The sequence below is a fragment of the Pongo pygmaeus genome, chromosome 16 (assembly GCF_028885625.2).
Source record: "Pongo pygmaeus isolate AG05252 chromosome 16, NHGRI_mPonPyg2-v2.0_pri, whole genome shotgun sequence".
NCBI classification, from domain to species: Eukaryota; Metazoa; Chordata; class Mammalia; order Primates; family Hominidae; genus Pongo; species Pongo pygmaeus.
The window spans coordinates 57,534,186-57,555,533 of NC_072389.2; the positions used below are offsets into that span (position 1 = coordinate 57,534,186).

General features: G+C 45.7%; 1 protein-coding gene across 3 annotated transcripts in view; it reads right to left on the minus strand.

Moving 5' to 3' along the window:
* Positions 1-16,185, minus strand: part of MYO5C (myosin VC) — a 105,398-nt gene extending 89,213 nt beyond the window's left edge. The window contains exons 1-4 of one of the 3 annotated variants that reach the window (XM_054450715.2): positions 15,991-16,185; positions 4,819-4,929; positions 1,548-1,713; positions 916-1,060 (exon numbers count right to left, since the gene is read on the minus strand). In XM_054450715.2, coding sequence (XP_054306690.1) covers positions 916-1,060; positions 1,548-1,713; positions 4,819-4,929; positions 15,991-16,017 — 449 coding nt within the window. In that variant the 5' untranslated portion in view covers positions 16,018-16,185. Of the gene's footprint in view, positions 1-915; positions 1,061-1,547; positions 1,714-4,818; positions 4,930-15,789; positions 15,878-15,990 lie in introns of those variants that run through there. The other 2 variants (XM_063652620.1, XM_063652621.1) reach the window with 2 other exon arrangements.
* Positions 16,186-21,348: the final 5,163 nt, after the last annotated feature.

Genomic DNA, 21,348 nt, shown 5'->3' on the forward strand with positions numbered 1-21,348 from the left:
GCGGCTGGGGTTATACAGTAAAGATTTAGGTAAAGAGTCAGCAGGTCCAGGTCCTGTGCCTCAGATTTCCCATCTGTGAAATGAGGGCAATGAAGTCAGTCAACTTCACAGGAGTGCTGTAAGACTCAAGGGAGACCACTGTATGTGAAAGTTCTTTTGCAAACTGTAAAGGCAGCTACAAAGATAGAGTGGTGTTTTTATTCTCCATACTTTACAGATGAAGACACTGAAGCCAAAAGTGATAGTTATGGGAAAAATAAACTAGAGTTTAAAAATCTGAGCACAAATCCCAGATCTGCCTTTTACTTGCTGCCTAACCTGGGTTGGCTATTCCCTGAAGCTGTTTACTGCCCAGACATTTGCATCGTGGGCTATTCTGAGGCCATCCCAGATGATATATGGGAATGTGTGCACGGTGCCTCATTCACAGGAGGCTTTTCATACATGTGCACTAGTGAAGTGAGAACTCCACAGGGCCCTACAAACACCTAGCAGTGAAATTAGGATAAAATTCCAAGTCTCCTGCACCTAAAACCTCCTGCAGCTGAAACCCCTGTCATCAGATCCTACTTCTTTGAATGGGTAAAAAAAAAAGCTTAAACGTCTCATAGCAGAGAATCAATCAACACTCCTCCAACCAAACACACTGCAAGAAAAGCATCTGCTATTCCCAGACTGGTAGGACTGACTTGACTACCTTGAAGGAACAAAACCCAGGAAACTCCAGTCTTGACAGGTCAGGTACATGGAACAGTCGTTTGCTATTCATCCCAGGTAGTCGGCTCAACAAAGCACCACCTCTGGCCTATCTCTTTTAATGAGCCCAACCTAGATATCTCCCCTCCACTGTGATGGTCTGGCAAATGCAGGGAGCACTGGCAGAGCAAGGGGAAGTCCAGCTTGGCAGGAAGCTACCTGGCCATCTGCTTGTATGCCTCTTCTGCCACGGCAAATATGTGTGGGTCCATATCACCCATGTTCTGCCCGCTGTAGGCGTGGATGATGGCATCTCCGTATATTGGCAACTGCTTGTAAGGATTCATGGCCACCAAAATGATTCCTGGGGAAAGATGTTAGATGCAGTTAAAAGATTCTTACTGCCACATGCATCTCCAGTTTTTTTTTAAGAAACCCCCGCTCTGTCGCTTATTAAACCTGCTGTGTGACTTTGGGCAAGTCACTTCATCCACTGAATTAATTCCCTGCCAGTCACCTACACCCTCGGGCTGGTCTGACGGTTGGTTGACAGGACAGGTAGAAATGCTCGCAAACGGAGAGGTTTTTGCAATTTGCAATGTAAGTAATATCATTGCCCAAAATAAGTAATAAATGTATGAAATCTGATAAGAAACTCAAACACAAGCTTTGTTACATCTCTTTTTCTCGGTAGTCCAGTCTTAGTTCTTGTTGAAGATTCTCCCCACCTAGACACTTCTTTTTACAACAAACTCTGGGTGCTCAGTATAAACGTAAAACAACCAGGAGGCTCTAGACAGCAAGCTTACATTCCAGTGCCATTCCTTACTTCCTAGAACTGCTCTCCTTACCACTGTAGGTGTAAATGAGTTTGGATTCTGCAAAGCGGATTCTGAGGTTGTGGAGCACCGCGGGTTCATGAAGATAGCTGAGAGCCGTGAGGTCATTCTCGCCCACGAGGATGTCAGGATTCCGAAGTGGAGGCAGAGATTCTGGATTGACAGAATAATCCAGCTCCTATGGACAAAGATAAAAATTAAAGCTCTGGAAATAAAGGATTTTGGTGTTTCTGTTGAAGCTCTGTCCTTTGTCCTATCCACCCCTCCATCAGTCATCACTGACATTAAAAAGCAAATGCATGTATAGCAACAAGAAAATCACAGCTGACTCCTGGAATAATGAAAAGTAGGAGCAGGGGACTAGGGCACTGGCTATGTGCACTGGGGCAAGTCACTCACCCTCTCTGGGCCTCACTTCTCTCATCTGCGAAGAGGAGCTAGAGCAGGGGTCCTTAGAGCTACAGTGGCCTCAATAAGGGGTGTTGGGGAAGCTACATGGGCAGAGATCCAGGTGCCCCATTCCTGAATCTCCCACAGGGGCTCTACCTGTATGTGGTTTAAATGTTGAGGCCACGCAAGTTTTCATTTGAAAACAAGACGCTGCAGCTAAAATGACACAATGACCTAAGGTCTCTTTAACTCTAAGGTTGTTGAGTCTCTGCTCAAAGTTGACACACTTGGTGGTGACAGATACCTAAAGGAGTCCATGCAGGTGGTGGTCTCTCCGTGAAAGGCCCCTGGTGCAGGTGTCTCCTGTCTGCAGTCGCCCACATGCCCGAGGGCTCACAGCTCCCCCAGCAGGGCTGTCTATTCCTATCATTCTCAGCCCTGGGCCAAGGAATTTTCCCAGGCTTGCTCCTCTTCTGCTAGATTTAACTTAGTATTCCCAAAGCAGCTGCCTTCGCAGAACGAAGGTGAGGCGAGCATGCCCCGTGGCATCTGTGCCACAGACGACTGGGCCTTTCCAATGTCAGAGTATTCTAATTCCTACACTCCCATTTCACCGCTGGGGGAAGTGAAGCCCAACTAAAGCGACTTGAGCAGGTTACCCAGCATACTTGTTTCTCTTCCACCTTCCTAGGCTGCCTTCCTGGTACTCAGTCAGTATCTCTGGATTCCTTCTGATCTCTGGTCCTGGACCAGCTCCACAAGGTGGCCCAGCTGCCCTTCAGCAAGTGCCACTGTGCAGACCCCATGCCAAGCACTCGGCATGGATTGTTTCATTTAATCCTCAAAACTGCCTTCCAGGGAGGACGTGACTACCCCAACCAAGAAAGTCAACGAGACAGGTTCAGAAAGTTGGAGTTTGTTGTCCAAGGTCACACAGCTAATCTGGGCCTCACTCTGAAGCCTGTGCTCTCTCACTAGCACAGTGCTTCCTTGTCCATGGCAGGGGTTTTGCTGGCTGGTTGGTCTGTTCTGCATAAAGCGAGCAGCTCAGGGCAATCCACAACTGGACACGGATCCTCAGGCCAGCTCCTGCTGCCCTGTTACCAATGCAATTGTATTGTGACCTAACCCCGACCAGAATATTCTCAACCTAAACACTTTTGAAAATAAAATCAGGAAAAATGCTTCTCATACATACTGACTTCCCTTGTCTCTGTTTTTCTGTTGTAAATCCACAACCCCCACTTCTGGTTTGGCCTCTGTGTGTGTTATGTGTGAAAGCAACAGGGAGACAGAAAGAACAGACAGTCTTTGGGGGAGGGGAGAAAATGTAATGAATATTATGTTGACAGGTGGAGGCAGAGGTGACATTTTCCTACAGCACACAGGCCTTGTCTCTTACAATATTGACAAAGGGTTCGGCTAAAGAGCGGTCTGGCTGCTCGCCATCCTACTCGCCTCTGCAGCCGGGTCAAGGCCGGGAATGTAGCCACCTGAAGCCCTGCAGATATTACCAAAGCAGCAAACTGCCACTGCAGCTGCTGCCTTGAGATTTTCCTTCCCAGACAAAGCCATCTGATCCCTAATCAGAGCTCAGACTGTGCACAGGAGACACTCAATAAAAACTGCGAGGAGCTCCTGTTGGAAAGGGAAGCCCCGGGGAGCAGGAGCCTCTTCCCAGAGCTCCTGCCTTCAAACATGCACACAGGATTGTCTCATCGCACTTCAGCAACCCTGGGACAGTGCATAGTCATTACCTCCTTTGTACATATGGGGAAACTGGGGGCCTGCTGCCAAAGACTTAACAAGTGGCCATGCCAGGATCTGACGCCAGACCATCTGATTCTAGAGGGTCTGTCTTTAACCGCTGTGTTCATCTGCCTTCCCAGGATCTCAGGAAATGTCTCCCAAATCCAGGACAGTCTGATTAGAAGTAGTGTGTCCTGTGTCTGCAGAATCCATTTACATGCTTTGTCAATTAATCCTCACATGATGCTCCCCAGACCCACCTCTGGGATCTAGATGGAGCACAAATCCCCTGCCCAGTTCTCTACCCAGATACTTGATTCTAAACCCGTCCAGTCACCCTAGGCTACTAATCCAGTGGGATGTCACTACAGCAATGGTGGGCAAGGACAACTCATGAGGGACACTTAGAGCAAATGCAAAGTCTTCAGAAGCTGCGTCATCAGAAGGCACATGCAGCCTTGCAGGGAAGCTCCTCACTAGCTCATCCCATCACAGGAGCAACTGCTAAAGTTCATCCTCACCTCCCCCTCACCACACCAGCACCAACAGAGGCACCTCATAATGTCACACAAAGCTGGGTGTCCATGTCTTCTTGTCCCTGCCACACTCCCTCCCTTACACATTTCTATACATCCGTGGACCGACTCCCTCCAGTCTCCTCCCACTCCCCCCTCTCCCTGCCTATTTTCTATCTCCCTCTTCTCATTTTCCTCCCTTCCCATCTTGATGTTTTTCTCTACCAGTGTCTGCCTTAGGCTCAAACCACTTCTCACCAAGTTTTTCATCTTTGCCCAATCTCTGGGCTGAGTCCCAGGAAGCCAAAATGGCGAATCACTTTTCAGCACTCTCCCAGTAATGCTGGGTGCCTGGAAATGCAGTGCTGTGGCACAGACCTGGCTCCTGCAGCTGGGCCCTCATTACAGAGAAAGGCCCGGTGGATGCAGGGCAGCACAGGGGCGGGAGGGAAGGAGTACAGACACATCAGTGAGTCCTGGCACCAGGGGGCCGTTTGGGGATGGTGCTGGTGCCCACTCGTGCGCCCTCCCCTGGGTGCCTCCCACAGGGTCCACGTGCTCCCATCTTCACACACACCCCAACTACCACTTTACACATCGATGTAGCTGTGAACAGCAAGGACCCTCACCGTTCCATCCTCCAGCAGGAGTCGCAGGACCTTGTCACCAACTCTGTAGTCCTTGGCTATTTCAGCAGACTTCCAAACTTCTTCAGGATCGGGAATCCAGACCCTGTTGTACTGATCAACAGGACGAGAAAAGCTGAATTTCAGGACTTCCAAAAGCATGGATCAATGCATGGTTAGACACAGGAAGGTTTCTTTCTGTCCACTAGGTCAGCTCCTTCATGAGGAATACGTCTACCTAATTTTGCTTATGAGGTGATCTTTCATGCATCTGTGATGCACCACGCCTGGCTGCCTCAGTTTACAGGCAACGGAACTCCCAAAGCCTCCTAGATAAACCTTGAACACTGAAAGCCTGTACCCGGGAAAGAAATCCGCGAGTCCCTTAATGGAAACATCTCACGGCTGTCTACATGGTTAGAGGAGAGGGATTTCTTTCACCACTGATTTGACTATGGAACTCTGGGCCAGACACTTAACTTCTAGTGTCTCATTTTTCTCATCCATAAAATTGGCACAATACCTATTTCACCAGTTCCCTGGGAGATTAAATTAGACTTCGTACTTGAAAGAACTTTGTAAAATGCTATGAAAGTATTGTTACAGCAATGTCATCATAATCTCATCACACTGGTGGGCTGCCAAGGATTCCCACAGTGGGAAATGCAGAAGTCCAGACACAGCCACCCAGCTCAATTCCCAGCAGGCAATGGCACGCCTGGCTCAGCACCGATGTACAAGTCTTTAGGTAGAACCATGTTGCTGTGGGCTGAACTGTGTGTCCCCCAAATTCATATGTTGAAACCCTAACCCCCAATTGACTAAATCTGAGAATGGTCTTCAGAAGGTAATTAAGGTTCAGTGAGGTCATGAGGGTAAGGCACCGACCCAATAGGATTTTTTTTTTTTTTTTGAGATGGATTTTCATTCTTGTTGCCCAGGCTGTAGTGCAATGGCACAACCTTGGCTCACTGCAACCTCCGCCTCCCGGGTTCAAGTGATTCTCCTGCCTCAGCCTCCTGAGTAGCTGGGATTACAGGCACCTGCCACCATGCCTGGCTAATTTTGTATTTTTAGTAGAGTCAGGGTCTCACTATGTTGGTCAGGCTGGTCTCAAACTCCTGACCTCAGGCAATCCACCTGCCTCAGCCTCCCAAAGTGCTGGGATTACAGGCATGAGCCACCACACCTGGCAGGATTTAAAAATTAGTGTCCTTATAAGAGACACCTGAGAGTTTGATGTATTTTTTCTACAATATGCATCTATTACTTTTATAATCAGAACAATAAATATTAATCTTTAAAGGCAAATATCAAAATATAAGCCCCCCCCTCAAAGAATGGTACATAAATTCTGTGATAAGAGACACAGTAACTTTATTTATGGTGGCCAAAAACTGGAAACAGACTAAATGCCCATTAATGAGAATAAAAAAAAAAAAAAAACACCTGCAGAATACCCATACAATGAAATACAACTTACCCATAAAAAGGAATGAACTACTGATGTAAGCAAAAGCATGGGTGAGTCACCAAAGCACGCTGAGTTAAAGAAGCCTTACACAAATGAGTACCTCCTATGTGAGTCTCTTCAAATCAAGTTGTGGAACAGCTAAAACTAATGCATGCTGGGAAAAAATTCACAGCAGTAGTTGCCTCTGAGGGTGGGTGGGGCCAGGGAGTGACTCCAAAGGTGTATGAGGGGATCTTCTGGGAGTGATGGTAACATTCTGTATCTTGATGGAGCTTGGGTTACATAGGGGCTAAGCACTTTTCAAACCTCAGACAATGCAGACTTAAGATTTGTGCATTTCACTGTCTGTAAATTTTACACAAAAAATTAAACAAATATGGAACTCTAGTTAATATGCATACTAAAATATTTAGAAGGTGTATTGATATATGGTTTACTCAAAGATGCTTCAAAAAAGTGAGATGAATTGAAGGTCAGATAGAAGGAAAGAAAGATGGATAGACATGGGATACAATGAATATGGTAGAATGTCCACACCAGAATCCAGGTGGTAAAACAGGTGTTCACTATAAAATTCTTTTTCTTTCTTTCTTTTTTTTTTAAGAGACAGGATCTAGTTTTGTGGCCCAGGCTGGAGTGCAGTGATGTGATCACAGCTCACTGGAGCCTTGAACTCCTGGGTTCAAGTGATCCTCCTGTCTTAGCCTCCCAAAGTGCTAAGATTACAGGTATAAGCCATTGTGCCTGACCTGTAAATTTCTTTCAACATTGTATTATGATTAAGATGGTCATATAAAAATGCTGGAGGAAATAAATAATAAGAATAAAACAGGCTGGGCACGGTGGCTCACACCTGTAATCCCAGCACTTTGGAAGACCGAGGTGGGTGGATCACCTGAGGTCAGGAGTTGGGAGACCAGCTTGGCAAACATGGTGAAACCCTGTCTCTACTAAAAACACAAAAATTAGCTGGGTGTGGTGGTGCACGCCTGTAATCCCAACCACTCTGGAGGCTGAGGCAGGAGAATCGTTTGAACCCAGGAGGTGGAGGTTGGAGTGAGCCAAGATCGCACCACTGCACTCCAGCCTGGGAGACAAGAGTGAAACCCTGTCTCAAAAGAAAAAAAAAACAAAAAACAAAGTTCACAGTACAAGTACTAGACTAGGACAATGTTGGATGAGGAACCTATCTATTTGTTAATATAAATCGCCTTACTTAATAAAACAAAAAAGTCACTGGATGGATATCAATCATGACTAACCCTAAATCATTTGAGTTGCTTTAATCCTTAACAGCTAGCAAAAAGCAGAAGCTTGCCGAAACGTGACATGGATGTGTAAGTTTTGAGAGAGTGAGAATGGAAGAATGACCTGGCAGGCAGTGACACACACTCCTGTTCAAATAGGAGGATGGAGGCCTCATAAAGAAACACACAGACACGCCTGTCTCAGGCACACACATCCACACCCATCCTTGTTGCCACGGGCTACACAGCTCCTACCCCAGGTCTGCTATTGAAAACATTTATTACTAACCTCATGAAGCTCACTTCATTAAAATGGATTAGGATTGAGGTCCTCATAAGAGACACCTGAGAGTTGGATGTATTTTCTACAATATGTACCTATTACTTTCATAATCAGAACAATGAATGTTAATCTTTAAAGGCAAATATCAAAATACATGCCCCCCAAAAGAATGGTATATGAATTACCAAATTTATCAAGAATTGGCCACTACAGAGTCTCAGAACTGATTATCTACTCCAAGTTGTTTGTCAAACTCCTTTTTACAGCTGCAGAAAGCCTACTTCAAAAGGAAGTTCTGGCCAGGCGCAGTGGCTCACGTCTGTAATCCCAGCACTTTGGGAGGCTGAGGCGGGTGGATCACCTGAGATTGGGAGATCGAGAATAGCCTGACCAACATGGAGAAACCCTGTCTCTACTAAAAATACAAAATTAGCTGGGCGTGGTGGTGCATGCCTCTAACCCCAGCTACTCGGGAAGCTGAGGCAGGAGCATCGCTTGAACTCGAGAGGCGGAGGTATCTGTGAGCCAAGATCTTGCCATTGAACTCCAGCTGAGACAAGCGTGAAACTCCGTCCCAAAAAAAAAAAAAAAAAAATTAAGTTGTGACAGCTGGCTAAGCGAAGCAGATGAAAGTGGAGGTGTTCTGATGGGAGCCGGAGCCGAGAGCCCTGGGGGCCTTCCAAGGAAGCGGGGCTCTGAAAAGCAATGTGAAAGTCACTAGGCCAATCAATCCTTTTGTTTGACAGAGCACCTAACTGAAGCCCAGAGAGAAATAACTCACCAAACAGCACACAGAGTCTCAAAGGACCAGGACTCCAGCAGAGCTACGGCCTGTGACTCCTAGTTTGAACTCCGTGTTAATTAAGCGAATCTGGCCCTGAAAGTAATCCTGAACTCTGAACTGCAACCATCTACTTGAGAGTCCATGTGCTCGCCTAACTATAATTTAGGATTGGTTTCAGCTAAAAGTGGTATTAAATGGCAGGCAGTATTAGGACATACGTAAACACTGGCGGCCTCTCTTCTGAAGACCAGTGACTCCTCAGCCCAGTACCCCAGGCCACCCACACCCTGCGATCCTGGTGCCTCTGCTGGCATTGAGTGCCCTGCAGCTGAAACCCAGCCTGGTAAGTAAACACGGTGAGTTTACTTAGCTCTGGGTAAGTTCCACCCATTCATTCGTGTACTCCTCCCTCACATTCCTCTACCCACAAAGCAATGCTTCAGACTGGAGGAAGAGCTAACTTTACAGCATTCATCCAAACAGATGCAGTCCGCAGTCCATGCAAACAATGTAACCAGCTGTCAACTGACCTCCAGAATATGGGGCCTTCCCATGAGGCAGGAGTCTGCGGACTGGGATGGAACGGCTTGCCAAGCCCTTCAGCAGAGCCAAGAAAGAGAGGGCCACCTCCCAACTTTCCCGAGTGCCCTCCCATGCCAAGGCGCCAAGCTGAGGCAGAGGCTCGGGACCACGGAACCTTATGAGCTCAAGACCATGCCAGCCACCCCCCCAGGCACACAGGGTGAGATGAGAACAGCATCTTCTCACACCGCCTGCTTTTCTGAGGGATCTTCTGGCATCAGCCACAGAAATGACTTGAAGACTTATATGGAAGATGGGACAAGATGGGACGACATGAGTTTCCCTCCTAGAACCGCTTTCTGGACTGGGAGTGTCCACACTCCAGGTCAGCCAGGCCAGATCGTCACACCATGCCCCTCTCTTCCTCCTCCTCTTCACTCGCTCCTCACGGGCCCCTCCCCTGGCTCCCCTGCCCCTCCCACTCTCCTCCATGTCCGTATCTCCCAAGGTCCTTCCCAGCCTCTTCTCACGATAGGCTGTTTCTGGAGAGTTCCACCTAATTCCACAGCTTCTGCAACCTCCTGGCACCTGTGCATCTGAGACCTCCCACCCAGATCGTGCACTGGAGCTCTACACATTTCCAATTGCCTCCAAGATGTCAGCCCCTAAATGTCCTCGTAGACTCATAAATTCCAAACTCCAGTGATGCTGACGCTCCTCCTTCCTAGCTCTCTTGCCCCTCATGTCAGAAGCCTGGGACAGTGCTGGGCGCCCCTCTGTGTCTCCACCCCAACAGCCCAATGGTCACCAGGTGCTGGAAAAGACTGCCTTTTAAAAGCTCTCTCCTGTCCGCCTCTGCCCACCAGCCCCCTTGCCATGGCCATAAGTCAGCCCCCAACCCTACCCCCACCAATCTTCTCTTGACTGGTGCAGCAGCCCCCGGAGGCTTCCTCAGCCAGGCTGAGCACCAGGTTTCTTTGAGCAGACAGACTCTCTCATCCGTACTTGATTAGAATTCCTGTGGGTGGGGCCTGGCAAGAGAAAAGCTTTGAAAATCAACCCCCACATGGGTTTTGAGAAAGAGCCAGGCCTGGGCAACCAGCATTCTGGCCGATTTTCCTACTCAGCCCTCACCCTCTTTTCAATCCACCCTCTGCCTGTGGCCACCCAAAACCACTAGCACCTTCTGGAACACGGCAGGCCTTCTTTGGCTTTCTGCTGTGTACTTCTGTTCCTTCCACCCTAGCCCCACCCATCCTCTCCCCATCCAAGAGCAAACAGCTCTGAACAGTCTGGAGTAGCTGGAGACACTCCTCATCTTGGCACTCTCCTTGCCACTTGCCATCTAGCAGAGCTGGATGCTTCCCTTGAGTGCTCTCTGCCCCTCCCTCGGGTATCTGGGCTGCCTCCCATCTCCCCCACTGGCATTTGAACTTTAAGAGCCTAGTCTTTGTGCTTGGAATCCAACGCAAAGACTTCCCATAACTAGCACTCCATAAACAACTTTTGAACAAAAATTCAAATTCCCAGTGGTTCAGTTGCACCAATTAAAGACTAAACTTAGTATTTCAGTCTTTTCATCCCTTTTTTTTCTCTTTGAACTACCCATACATAATACAATGGATACATTTAATTTTCCAGAGTTGTTAATGGTGTATAGAAGTCTAAAAACTATTTAGAATTAGCCAAATTAAAAAAAAATCATTACACTGAAATTTGACCCCATTTTAGACAGCGACCCTGGACTGATAGCCAAGACACTTCTTTTGACCTTGCACATCTGAGTTTCAGCAGAACTTTGAAGATATTTGTGAGTTCCTCTTGCACAAGTGAAAGAAACAGATGGAGGAATGACTATAGTGAATCTGTCACTAAACAGTCATAACCTGAGTTCTAATTAGTGAGCAAAAGCAACCTTTAGAAAAAAAAAAGGTCTCCAGAGGCATACCACAGAGCTCTACCGCCTCCCCTTTCAGTCAACATTTTCACCAGTATTGTAGATGAAAAAACAAAACACATGTATCAAATAAGCAGATGAAATGATTGATTAGCTAAAGATGATCAAGATTCGAAAGGTTTTTACAAGCTACAGAAACGTTGGGCACTAAATAAAATGGAAAATTTTGTAGGGATAAATGTAAAGTCTGTATTTAGGTAAAAAAAAAAATCAACCGTATTATAATAGCATCAGTATCTGAGTAACCTTTATTAAGCATTATGTGTCAGGTGTTGTGCTAAGGATTTTACACACATTAATCCTCATAGTGACCTCCTCAGCTGGTAAGCACGATTCAGTCCATTGTACTGGTGTGGAAACTCAGGTTAAATAACTTGCCTGGTGTCACCCAGTTAGTAAGGGGCAGGACCAGCACTTGAGTTGACCCACCAGGGGCAGAGCATGTACCAGCTCTGCTTAAAGCACTAACATAATGCCAGGATGCACTGAGGGATGCTCACAAGAAGTTGCACTGTACTCATGGCTGAGCAGATCAAGGCTAGAGAACAGTGCCACTAAAATGAGCATCAAGGCGTGAAAATTCACCCAGAGGAAGGTGGCCTGGATGCTGAGGGTCTGGAATGATGCTGTCGGAGAAATGGTTGGTGGCACTGTCACTCTCCTCAAGCCCTCTGTCCTACCCACCCTTCCTGCTCAGCAGCTGTCAAGCTCTCTGGGCTTTCTTCCTTCTCTGTCAGTATCTCTGAGCCTTCAACTCCTGCCACTGTGGCCTCAGGCCCTCACTCCTTTCCGAGGTTAACCCATGCCTGGTGCCTTTCTTACGTCTTCAAACTGCACTCCTCTGCTGGTTTCCTCCCTTTAGCGGGTCATGTCAGAGTTTCCCTTTCCCCTTCACAGTTCTATCCAAACAGAAACGACGCCAGGGACCAAACCTAGTGGCCAAATCTAACAACCCATCCCCAGCCTTCATCCTCGTTGACTTCTCTGGAGCTACTAGAAAGAAAGACCGTCCAATCTTTAGGCAGTGATACATGTGGTCTTTTTTCTTTGTTTGCATATTTTATGGGGTTTTGTTTTGTTTTGTTTTGTTTTGAGACGGAGTTTTGCTCTGTCGCCCAGGCTGGAGTGACATGGTGCGATCTTGGCTCACTGCAAGCGTCGCCTCCCGGGTTCACGCCATTCTCCTGCCTCAGCCTCCCGAGTAGCTGGGACTACAGGCACCTGCCACCACACCCCACTAATTTTTTGGTATTTTTAGTAGAGACAGGGTTTCACCGTGTTAGCCAGGATGGTCTCGATCTCCTGACCTCGTGATCCACCCGCCTCGGCCTCCCAAAGTGCTGGGATTACAGGCGTGAGCCACCGCACCCGGCCGCATATTTTATGTTTATCCTCACACAGTATATACAATTGTTGTGCCCCATTTTTCACATAACCATGTTTTCATGTTATGAACTCTTCAGAAATAGTACTTTTAATGGCTTCATGCTGTTTTACCATGTGAGTCTTCCATAATTTACTTAACTTTACCCCTCTTGCTGGACACTGGGATTGGTTCCAATTTAGTTATTATAAGGAAAAATATAAATAAGCAGGTGTCAGGAGAGGTAGCTAGAAAGTGGATGAACTTCTCACAAGCCCACTGTGTGCGGGGAAAAGGTCAGATCCCTTGAAGAAGAGGAAGATAATAAAGGCGGTTGAATCAAGGTGGTGGTGGTGAGAGACACTAAGAACAGAGGTTTTCAACTCTGGCTCCATCACTTGTGTTACCTTAGCAACTTACTTGACCTGAGCCATTTCTAAAAGTGTGACATCATCTAACACACAGAGTTGTTTATTCAGATTAAACGAGATGGGGCACATGAAACTCTGAGGATGGCATCTAGCACATAGAGATAAAAATAACATCATCCATATCATCGTCTCCATGGTCCTAGCTATTTCTGTAAGCAGAAACGTTCAGTCATGCACACAGATGCACATCAAACATTTATGAAGCCCCCACTGTCCCCTGCTCACTGAAAGCTCTTGGTCAATGGTGGAGACACAGAGTTCACGAGCTGTTAACAGGCAATATGGAAGGCGCCGTGTGGAGGGGCTAGCTGCAGAGGCTTTCTCAGAAGAGGTCCTGCTCAAATTGAAGGTGGAAGGTGCAGGTGCCATGAGCAAAGGTGACAGACACAGCCTCAGACAGGTGGAGTTCGTGTGCCAAGGCGCGCAGTGGCAACGTGCAGGCAAGGCATTGAGGGAATGGCAAGGAGTTTGGCAGAGCGTGAGCCAGCTAAGAGCAGGAAGGCAGGGAGAGAGGCAGGACCTCGTGGCTGGTCAGTGAGTCTGAAAGCAATGGGAGCCTCTAGAGGTGGTCGAGCAGAGAATGCCAGACCGGCTCTTCTTAGAGAGATTTCAAATAGGGGAACTGCTGCTCTGAACATTTCTAAGGCATGGCACCTGTAGCTTTTAAAAAGAGATGGATGATTTTACACCTCACCTGGCAGCGATTGCTCCCCTCACCAAGACTTCTCCCGGAGTTCCCTCTTCCCTGTTCCCACAGGGTGCCTTCCAGCTCCCCTGTTTGCTCCTCCTCTGGATGGCTCCATCTCAGCCCTTCTGCTTCCTCTCACTCCTCGCACAGATGCATTCCCTGCTGGCCTGTCCCTCGCTCTCTTCTCTGTCTGCCTTCTCCCACTTTGGTGAGACCTCAGTGTCTTGTTGGCTTCAGTGACCACCTCTGGGCAGAAGACCCTTGGCAGGGCCCATCCCCTCCCTCTGACGCCTCCCACCCCGCAAGTCACCTTCCCTTGGAAGTCCCCTCACCCCTTCAACCCCTGCAAATACAGAACTTGCCTGATGACTTTCTTAAGAAATATTTCCTCCTCATGCCACATCCCGAATTCACTCAAGGGCACCACCCTGCTCTCTCTCATATAGACTCTAACCTCAAATGTCATCCTTGGCTGGTCCCTCCAACCCCCACCCCACTCCCCAGTCCAGCCTCTCAGCCTCACCTGCCTCCACCCTCCATGGCCAACACTGCAGCTCTAATTCTTCTCCAACAGCTGGAATGACCTGAGAATTCAGCTACGTGACCCCGGCCTCTCTCCTCCACAGCCCAAGGGCACTGCTGGCATACATAACAAATCTAACAGTCCTAACACACCACCCTGGATTCTGCCAGCCCCCACTCAAAACCCACACTGGGGAATAAAGCCCTGACCTCGCACTCTGGCTGCCATGGCCTTCCCCTTCCCACCTCTAGAACAGACAAAATGGGGGCTAACTGCCCACCAGGAAGGGAGGTGGCAGCCTAGGAACAGGTGTCTACCTGGACACAAGGTCGGTGGGGTTGGTCATCAGGCTGCGTCAGTCTCTGGGATTCTCAGATTCTCATTCCCTCCAAGCTTGTACCTTTAAACTCCTTCCTATCAGTTTTCTTACATTGTGCCTGGTACTTACTAGACATTTAATAAATATTTGAGGTTTGAGGCACCTGAAAATAGGGGTGCTTGCACCTGTGTGTTTCTGCTTCTGGAAATACTGTCACCTTAAATAGGTTCAGCAGCAGCATTTTTCTCTGTCCTCCAAAGTATCATCGAAGACTAGTCCAAGACTTTTCTTTCACTTCCAGTAAACTGAAGGCTGAAGAAGCGCTGTTGGCTGTCTGAGGGCTCACACTCTCACTGGTGAAAATATTCTAGAACAAAACTAGGGCAATTCAAACACTGTCCATTTAGAACTCCAGTTAATGGAGATGCACTAGAGGAGAAACTACAGTTCGGTTGCTTTGTGTCCGGACTGTTACTAAGTAATCAAAGTAGAAGAAAAACGTTTGCTTAAACCATTGAAACATGATTTTTTAAATGACTATCTTTTCTATCTACAGCAAAAGCATCTTTTAAAGTAGAAAGCTAGAGCATGTGTCCGGGGAAATGGGTGGATTCTAGTCCCACTCGTCTGAATACTGAGGTCTCTAGATATCCCCAACTGGTGTATAGGAGGATCAGGCTTTATGGCTATTCAAATGGATTTTTTTTTTCAAAAGTCCTAACACTGTCACACTCTTTATCCAAATAATTACCCAAGCCCATGTCAGAGGGTTTGGGGCGTATGTGGGAACGCTGCCCTTCCGAGGTAAGAGGTGGAGCCCCAGCCAGCAGAAAGGAAGCTTCTGAGGAATGCTCTAGTGTTTCCCAGAGTCAGGGTATATGAAAGGCGCTTTAGAAACTGTAGTGTTTGTACTGTTGCTAACAGTACAGATGTTAGGCAAAGAGCCTACGACTGCACCTCGTGGCCCCTGGGCTCCCCAAGCGCTTGGTGCCACTGCAGTGCCCTCAAGCCTGTGACCCAGGCTGCTTCAGCTTCTGATGAGCCTACATGCACGTTCACGCACTTTGAAGACAATTCTAGAAAGCAGCCCGAACACTGCGGCCATAAGCTTCTATGCCAACTCGTTCAAGGGGGTCCCAAGAGGGGCCAGGAGACTGGCCGGCGTCTCAGCTTCCTACGTCCGCATGGGCAACTCTGATTCCACCCGTGGTGTGGTAGGAAGGGACCCAGGCGCTCCAGTCCCGGGAGATGGGGACGCACGCGCGACCCCTGGGCACTGGGGATTCTAGGCCCCGAGGCCGGAGCGGCGGAGGGGGCGGCCCCTCCCGCAGGGTCTTCCCACCGCAGGGCACCCAGGCGGAGCGGAGCCAGGAGGGGGCTTACCCGCGGGCAGGGACGGAGCACGCCGGGGCCCTGGAGGGACGACGCTCGCTCGTGTTCCTGGTCCCCGCGGCCCCCAGCGCGCGCCCGCCCGCCCGCCCTGCAGTGTCAGGTGCGCAGGTGTGGCCCGGGCGCCAGGTCGAGTCAGCGTTAGCAGGGCCGGCTCCCCCACAGCGCTCCCAGGAGCCCAGCGGACCCTCCTACCTGCGTGTACAGCTCGGCCACCGCCATGGGCAGGAGGGGCCGGGGCCGGGCCGGGGCTGCCGCACGTGCGAGGCTCGGGGGCTCGGCCTGCGGCGCAGAGGCCAGGCGCAGGAAAGACCGCCACGGAAATCACCGCCGGGCCATCTTGCCCAAAGTTTTCCAACGGCCTCCTGTTCCCGTTCCCGAGTTGGAGGCGAGGGGAGGGGGCAGCGGCGGGATTGGTCCCTCCAAGCCTGGCCCGGCTAGTCCGCGCTGCCATTGGCCGGGGCCGGGCGGCTGCACCTGGCGGGAGCGCGGGTGGAGAAGGCTGGGGCCCGGGGCGCGCTGCCAGGCAGGAACAGATGCATCCGGAGGCTGCCCGGCCCGAGTGTTAGCTCCTCAAAGAGCAGAGGATACGACCATTTAAATGGAAGACCCAAGAGAATCAAAGTACTGAACACAAAGAAAAGTGTTGAGTCCAGCAAGGTCATCGTATTCAAAATCAAATACAAAAATAAGTAATGGTCCTTTACATGAGCATTGTCTATGCAATACAAGATATTTACAATATTAGTGAAAATATAAAGTATCCAGAGATTACACTCGCAAAAATGCCCTTGGCCTTTGTGGAGAAAATGTTTGAAATTCTCTTAAAGAGCTTAAAAGAAGGCCCAGGTAAACGGGATACATGCCATTTTCCTGGCTGGGAATATTTAATATGGTCAAGGTGTCACTTCTACCCAAATCAATATATATGCCTAATATATTGGGGTCAGAATCCTACAGAACTTTTGGAGAATTGTACAATGATTCTATATTTCATATAAAATAAAAGCCCTGTATAACTAAGACAATTCTCAAAGAGGAGAGATTTGTCCTGCCATATATTTAGGGACATAACAAAGCAGTAGTCATTAAAACAGTGTGACACTTGCATGAGAACGGATACGTGAGTAATGGAACATGCTGGAGCCCCCCAGGGCCCTACATTATATGGTAGCCTTAAGGACCAGATAGGGAAATAAAATAATATTTATTAGATGGGCCCGTTATATGGAAAAACAATAAAAGCAGATCCATAGCAAACACTGCATCCAAAAATAAGCTCCAGATGGATTCACGATTAAAACTTAAAACCAGGAAATTATTAGGAATAAAAGAGGGATAATATCTTTAAAATGTTGGGTTATAGTAGTTTCCATATAGAAGAATTGTTAATCGGTTAAAGAAAAGAAATCCAATTTTTAAAATTGACAAAAATTAGTAGGCAATTCACAGATGGGGACACTTAAATGGCTTGTTAGCATATAAGGAGATGTCAACTTTGGCAGTAATCAGATAAATACAAATGAAAACAACAATGAGATATTGCTTTATACCCATCATATTGGCAAAAACATTTAGGTTAGACAATATCAGATACTGCCTAGGATGTGAGAAAATAAAAACTTTTTTTGCTTACATGACTGGTGGGAATTATACTGCCATCCTAGAGAGCAATTTGAGAATAGTTATGAAAATAAATGTAGGCAGAAAAATTCTCACATAGTCACCCAAAGAGACAGTTACGTAGATGTTCATCACAACATAGTTATATATCAAAGAGTTGGAAGCATCTAAATATCAATAGGGGAATAAATAAAATAGTATATACATGGCAGACAGCAGAGAAAAATAAAAAAAGAAATAGTATATACATGTAAAACTCTACAGGTGTTAGTAGGAATAGACACGATCTACTTGACTCAGAAATAAAAAACAATGTTGAATAGATGTCTAGCCCAAGTCTTTAATATTTAAAAACTCACAAAAACTGCAATACTGAATATTGTTCACGGGTACAAGTATGTGTGAATAGAGGTATGGAGGATAAATTATAAAGTCATTCATTAAATATGCAAGAGTGGATACCTATGAGGGAGAGAAATGGAATCAGAGATTTCAAAAAGGGGATCAAAAAATATAAAGAGGGGCCTGGCATGGATCAATGATGATAAATGCCACAAAGAGAGGATCATGGTAAATTTAATTTTGTATTTATTTATATACAAAATTATTTATATTATTGCCCAAATAATTCTATTTCATATAAAGAAAAAGAAAAGCTATAAGGTGAGTAGTGACAGCTGCCTGATTGCTCAGAGTTAAAAAGAGAATCTAGCTGCCTTTTTTATTTAAAGAAAATTTTTATTGAAGAATAAAATTATATACAGAAAAGTGTACAAATAAGTGTACAGCTCAATATACTCTTATTCATGGAACACATCAACACACCAGAGTAACCACCACCCAGATCCAGATGTAGAACATTACCGATATCCCAAAACTTTCTCTGTTTCTTCAAATCATTTTCTCTCAAAGATAACCACTGTTCCGGTTTGTATCAGCGTAGATGCTTTTTACCTGTTTTGGATGTTTTTAATAAATGGAATCACATGTGTAACTCTTGCATTTGGCTTTTTACGTGGTATTTATTCATCTTGTTGCATGTAGCTGTGGTTTGAGGTCTTTCATTCCTGTCTAGTAGTATTCCTTTGTATAAATATTCTACAATTTATTCATTCTCCTATTGATAAATATTTGGGTTGCTTCAGTTTACACCCACTATGAATAATGCTTTTATGAACATTTTATATGTGTCTTTTGATGCACAAATATATGTATTTTTGTTGGGCACATAAACAGAGCAGAACTGCTGGATTGCAGGTATGTAATGCTGAACTTTAACAGATAATGCTAAAGAGATTTGTAAAAAATTGTTATATCAATGTATACTTCTACCAACAGTGTGTGAGACTTTTAGTTGCTTAATATTCTCACCACTTGATGTGGTCAGTTTAAAAAATAGCCTTTCTGATGAGTGTGTTATGATGTCTCACTGTGGGTCCAAGTTACATTTATTTCTATGATGACTATTGACCACTTTGGTATCCTCTTTTGTGAAATGTCTGTTCAAGTCCACTTGAACTGCTATTTAAACAGATTTTCAACCAATTCCTGTGTTTTCAGCCGCATGCCACTTTCAGTGTTACCTGCTGCCTCTGAACCTAATTCCTGAGCTTTTCGGAATTATGTAGTGTGAACCGGATTGCTTCTGGGCTTCTGCCTGTCCCAGGTTAGGTTTCAGTTTTCTTTGCTAGTGAAAATAAAAGACATTTATCCATCTGTTTTTCATCTTCCAAGCTGTTGCTGTCATTCCTCATTCATTCTCTTTTCCTTTGTGAGTTTATTGTTACCGGAGTTTCAGGAGGAAGGTTGAGTAAATACAGGTATTGAATCTACCATCTTTAAACATTTTGATCACAAACCCTTTACCGATATATGGCTTGCAAATATTTTCTCCCAGTGTGTGGATTGTCTTTTCATTTTCTTCATGGTGTCTTAGGCAGCACAAAAACTTTAAATGTTGGTGAAGTCTAATTTATCATTTTTTAATTTTGTGGATCATGCTTTTGGTGTTGTTATCTAATAAATTTTTTCCTAGCTTAAGCTCACAAAGATTCTCTTCTAGAAGTGTTATGGTTAGAACTCTGACATTTAGGATATGGATTTTTTTTTTTTTTTTTTTTTTTTTTGAGACAGAGTTTCGCTCCTGTTGCCCAGGCTGGAGTGCAATGGCATGATCTCGCCTCGGCCTCCCAAGGTGTTGGGATTACAGGCGTGAGCCACCACACCTGGCCATTTTATTTATTTATTTATTTATTTATTTTTTAAGAGATGGAGTCTTGCTATATTGCTGTGGAGGAAAAGTTAAATATCAAATTGAACATGGACACAAACAATGGTCACCAAGTCCCCGAATAGGTTGTGTGAGCCCCTTAAGGCATTCATCCAGCACTTTTTTGGAGAAATCCCTATTTCAGTCTATTCCTATACGTTAGTTATTGAAAAACAACAATTGCAAAAAAAAGTTGACCTTTTTGTGTTCCTTGAGCCCAGTCGCAAAGGGCCTCCTGATTGGGCCTCATGCCAAACAACTTGTTACAAAAAGAGCTTGGGTCCCAGACTACACTGAAGCTTCATGAGACTTCTCCTCATCTACACCAGTGAGTGACCGACTCTGGAGCCCAGGCTGTTGCTTACCGGTCTGGTGGTGAATTCTCCTAGTCTGGTGAGTGTAAATATATATATATATATATATATATATATATATATATATATCTTATCCCTTCTCCCCTTCCCATTGCAATTTGCTTATTATATCATTTGCTTATTATTATCTGCATTGCCATTTACATGGGATAAAGTTGTTTACCCTTAAAAGTATTGTGTGTGCCTTCTCCCCTCACAGGTCTCCCACACAGAACAGTTGCCCAGGTTGGTCTTGAACCCTGGACTCAAGTGATCTTCCTTCCTCAGCTTCTCAAGTAGCTGGGATTATAGGCATGCACCACTGTGCTTGTTTTTTTTTTTTGTTGTTGTTGTTTGTTTTTGTTTTTCTTAAATCCAGTCTGATAATCTCTGCCTTTTTATTGGGGTGTGTAATCCATTCACATTTAATGTAGTCTTTGATATGGTTGGATTTATGTCTGCCATTTGTTGTTTTCTTTATGGCACATGTATTTTTCCCCCTCTGTTTCTTGAATTTTTTGGTGATAGTTTTTATTAAGTGCATAATTTAAATTCCCCCCCTAAAAATAACTCTATTTCTTGAGTTAATTTTTCAGTGATTCTTTAGGGATTAAGTAACATTCCATTATATTAATCAGTTAATGGATATTTGGGTTGTTCCCACCTTTTGGCTATTATGAGTAATGTTGCTATAAACATTTATGTACAAGTTTTTGTATGGACATATATGTCTTCATTTCTCTTGAGTATTTCCAGGAGTGGAATTGCTGGGTCATAGGGTAACTCTGTTCTTTAACTGTTGGGGGAACTACTAGACTGTTTTCCAAAGTGGCTGCACCATTTTACATTCCTACCAGCAGTGCCTGAGAGTTCTGATTTCTCCACGTCCTTGCCAATTCATGTTATTACCTGACTTTTTGGTTCTAGGCATTTTGGTGGATGTGAAGTAGTATCTCATTGTGGCTTTCATATGCAATTCCCTCATGTCAGGCATCTGCATCTTTTTATGTGCTTTTGTATATCTTCTTTGGGGAAATGTCTATTTAGATCCTTTGTTCATTTTAAAATTAAGTTGTCTTTTTATTATTAAGTAATAAGAGTTCTTTATATATTCTAGATACGACTCCATTATCAGATATATGATTTGCAAATATTTCTACCTATTATACAGGTTGCCTTTTCATTTTCTCAACAGCATTCACTGAAGCACAAAAGTTTTCAATTGTGATGAAGTTCGGTTTATTTTTTCTTTTGTTATTTGTGCTTTTGGTGTCATATCTAAGAACCCCTTGTCAATCGAAAGTCAAG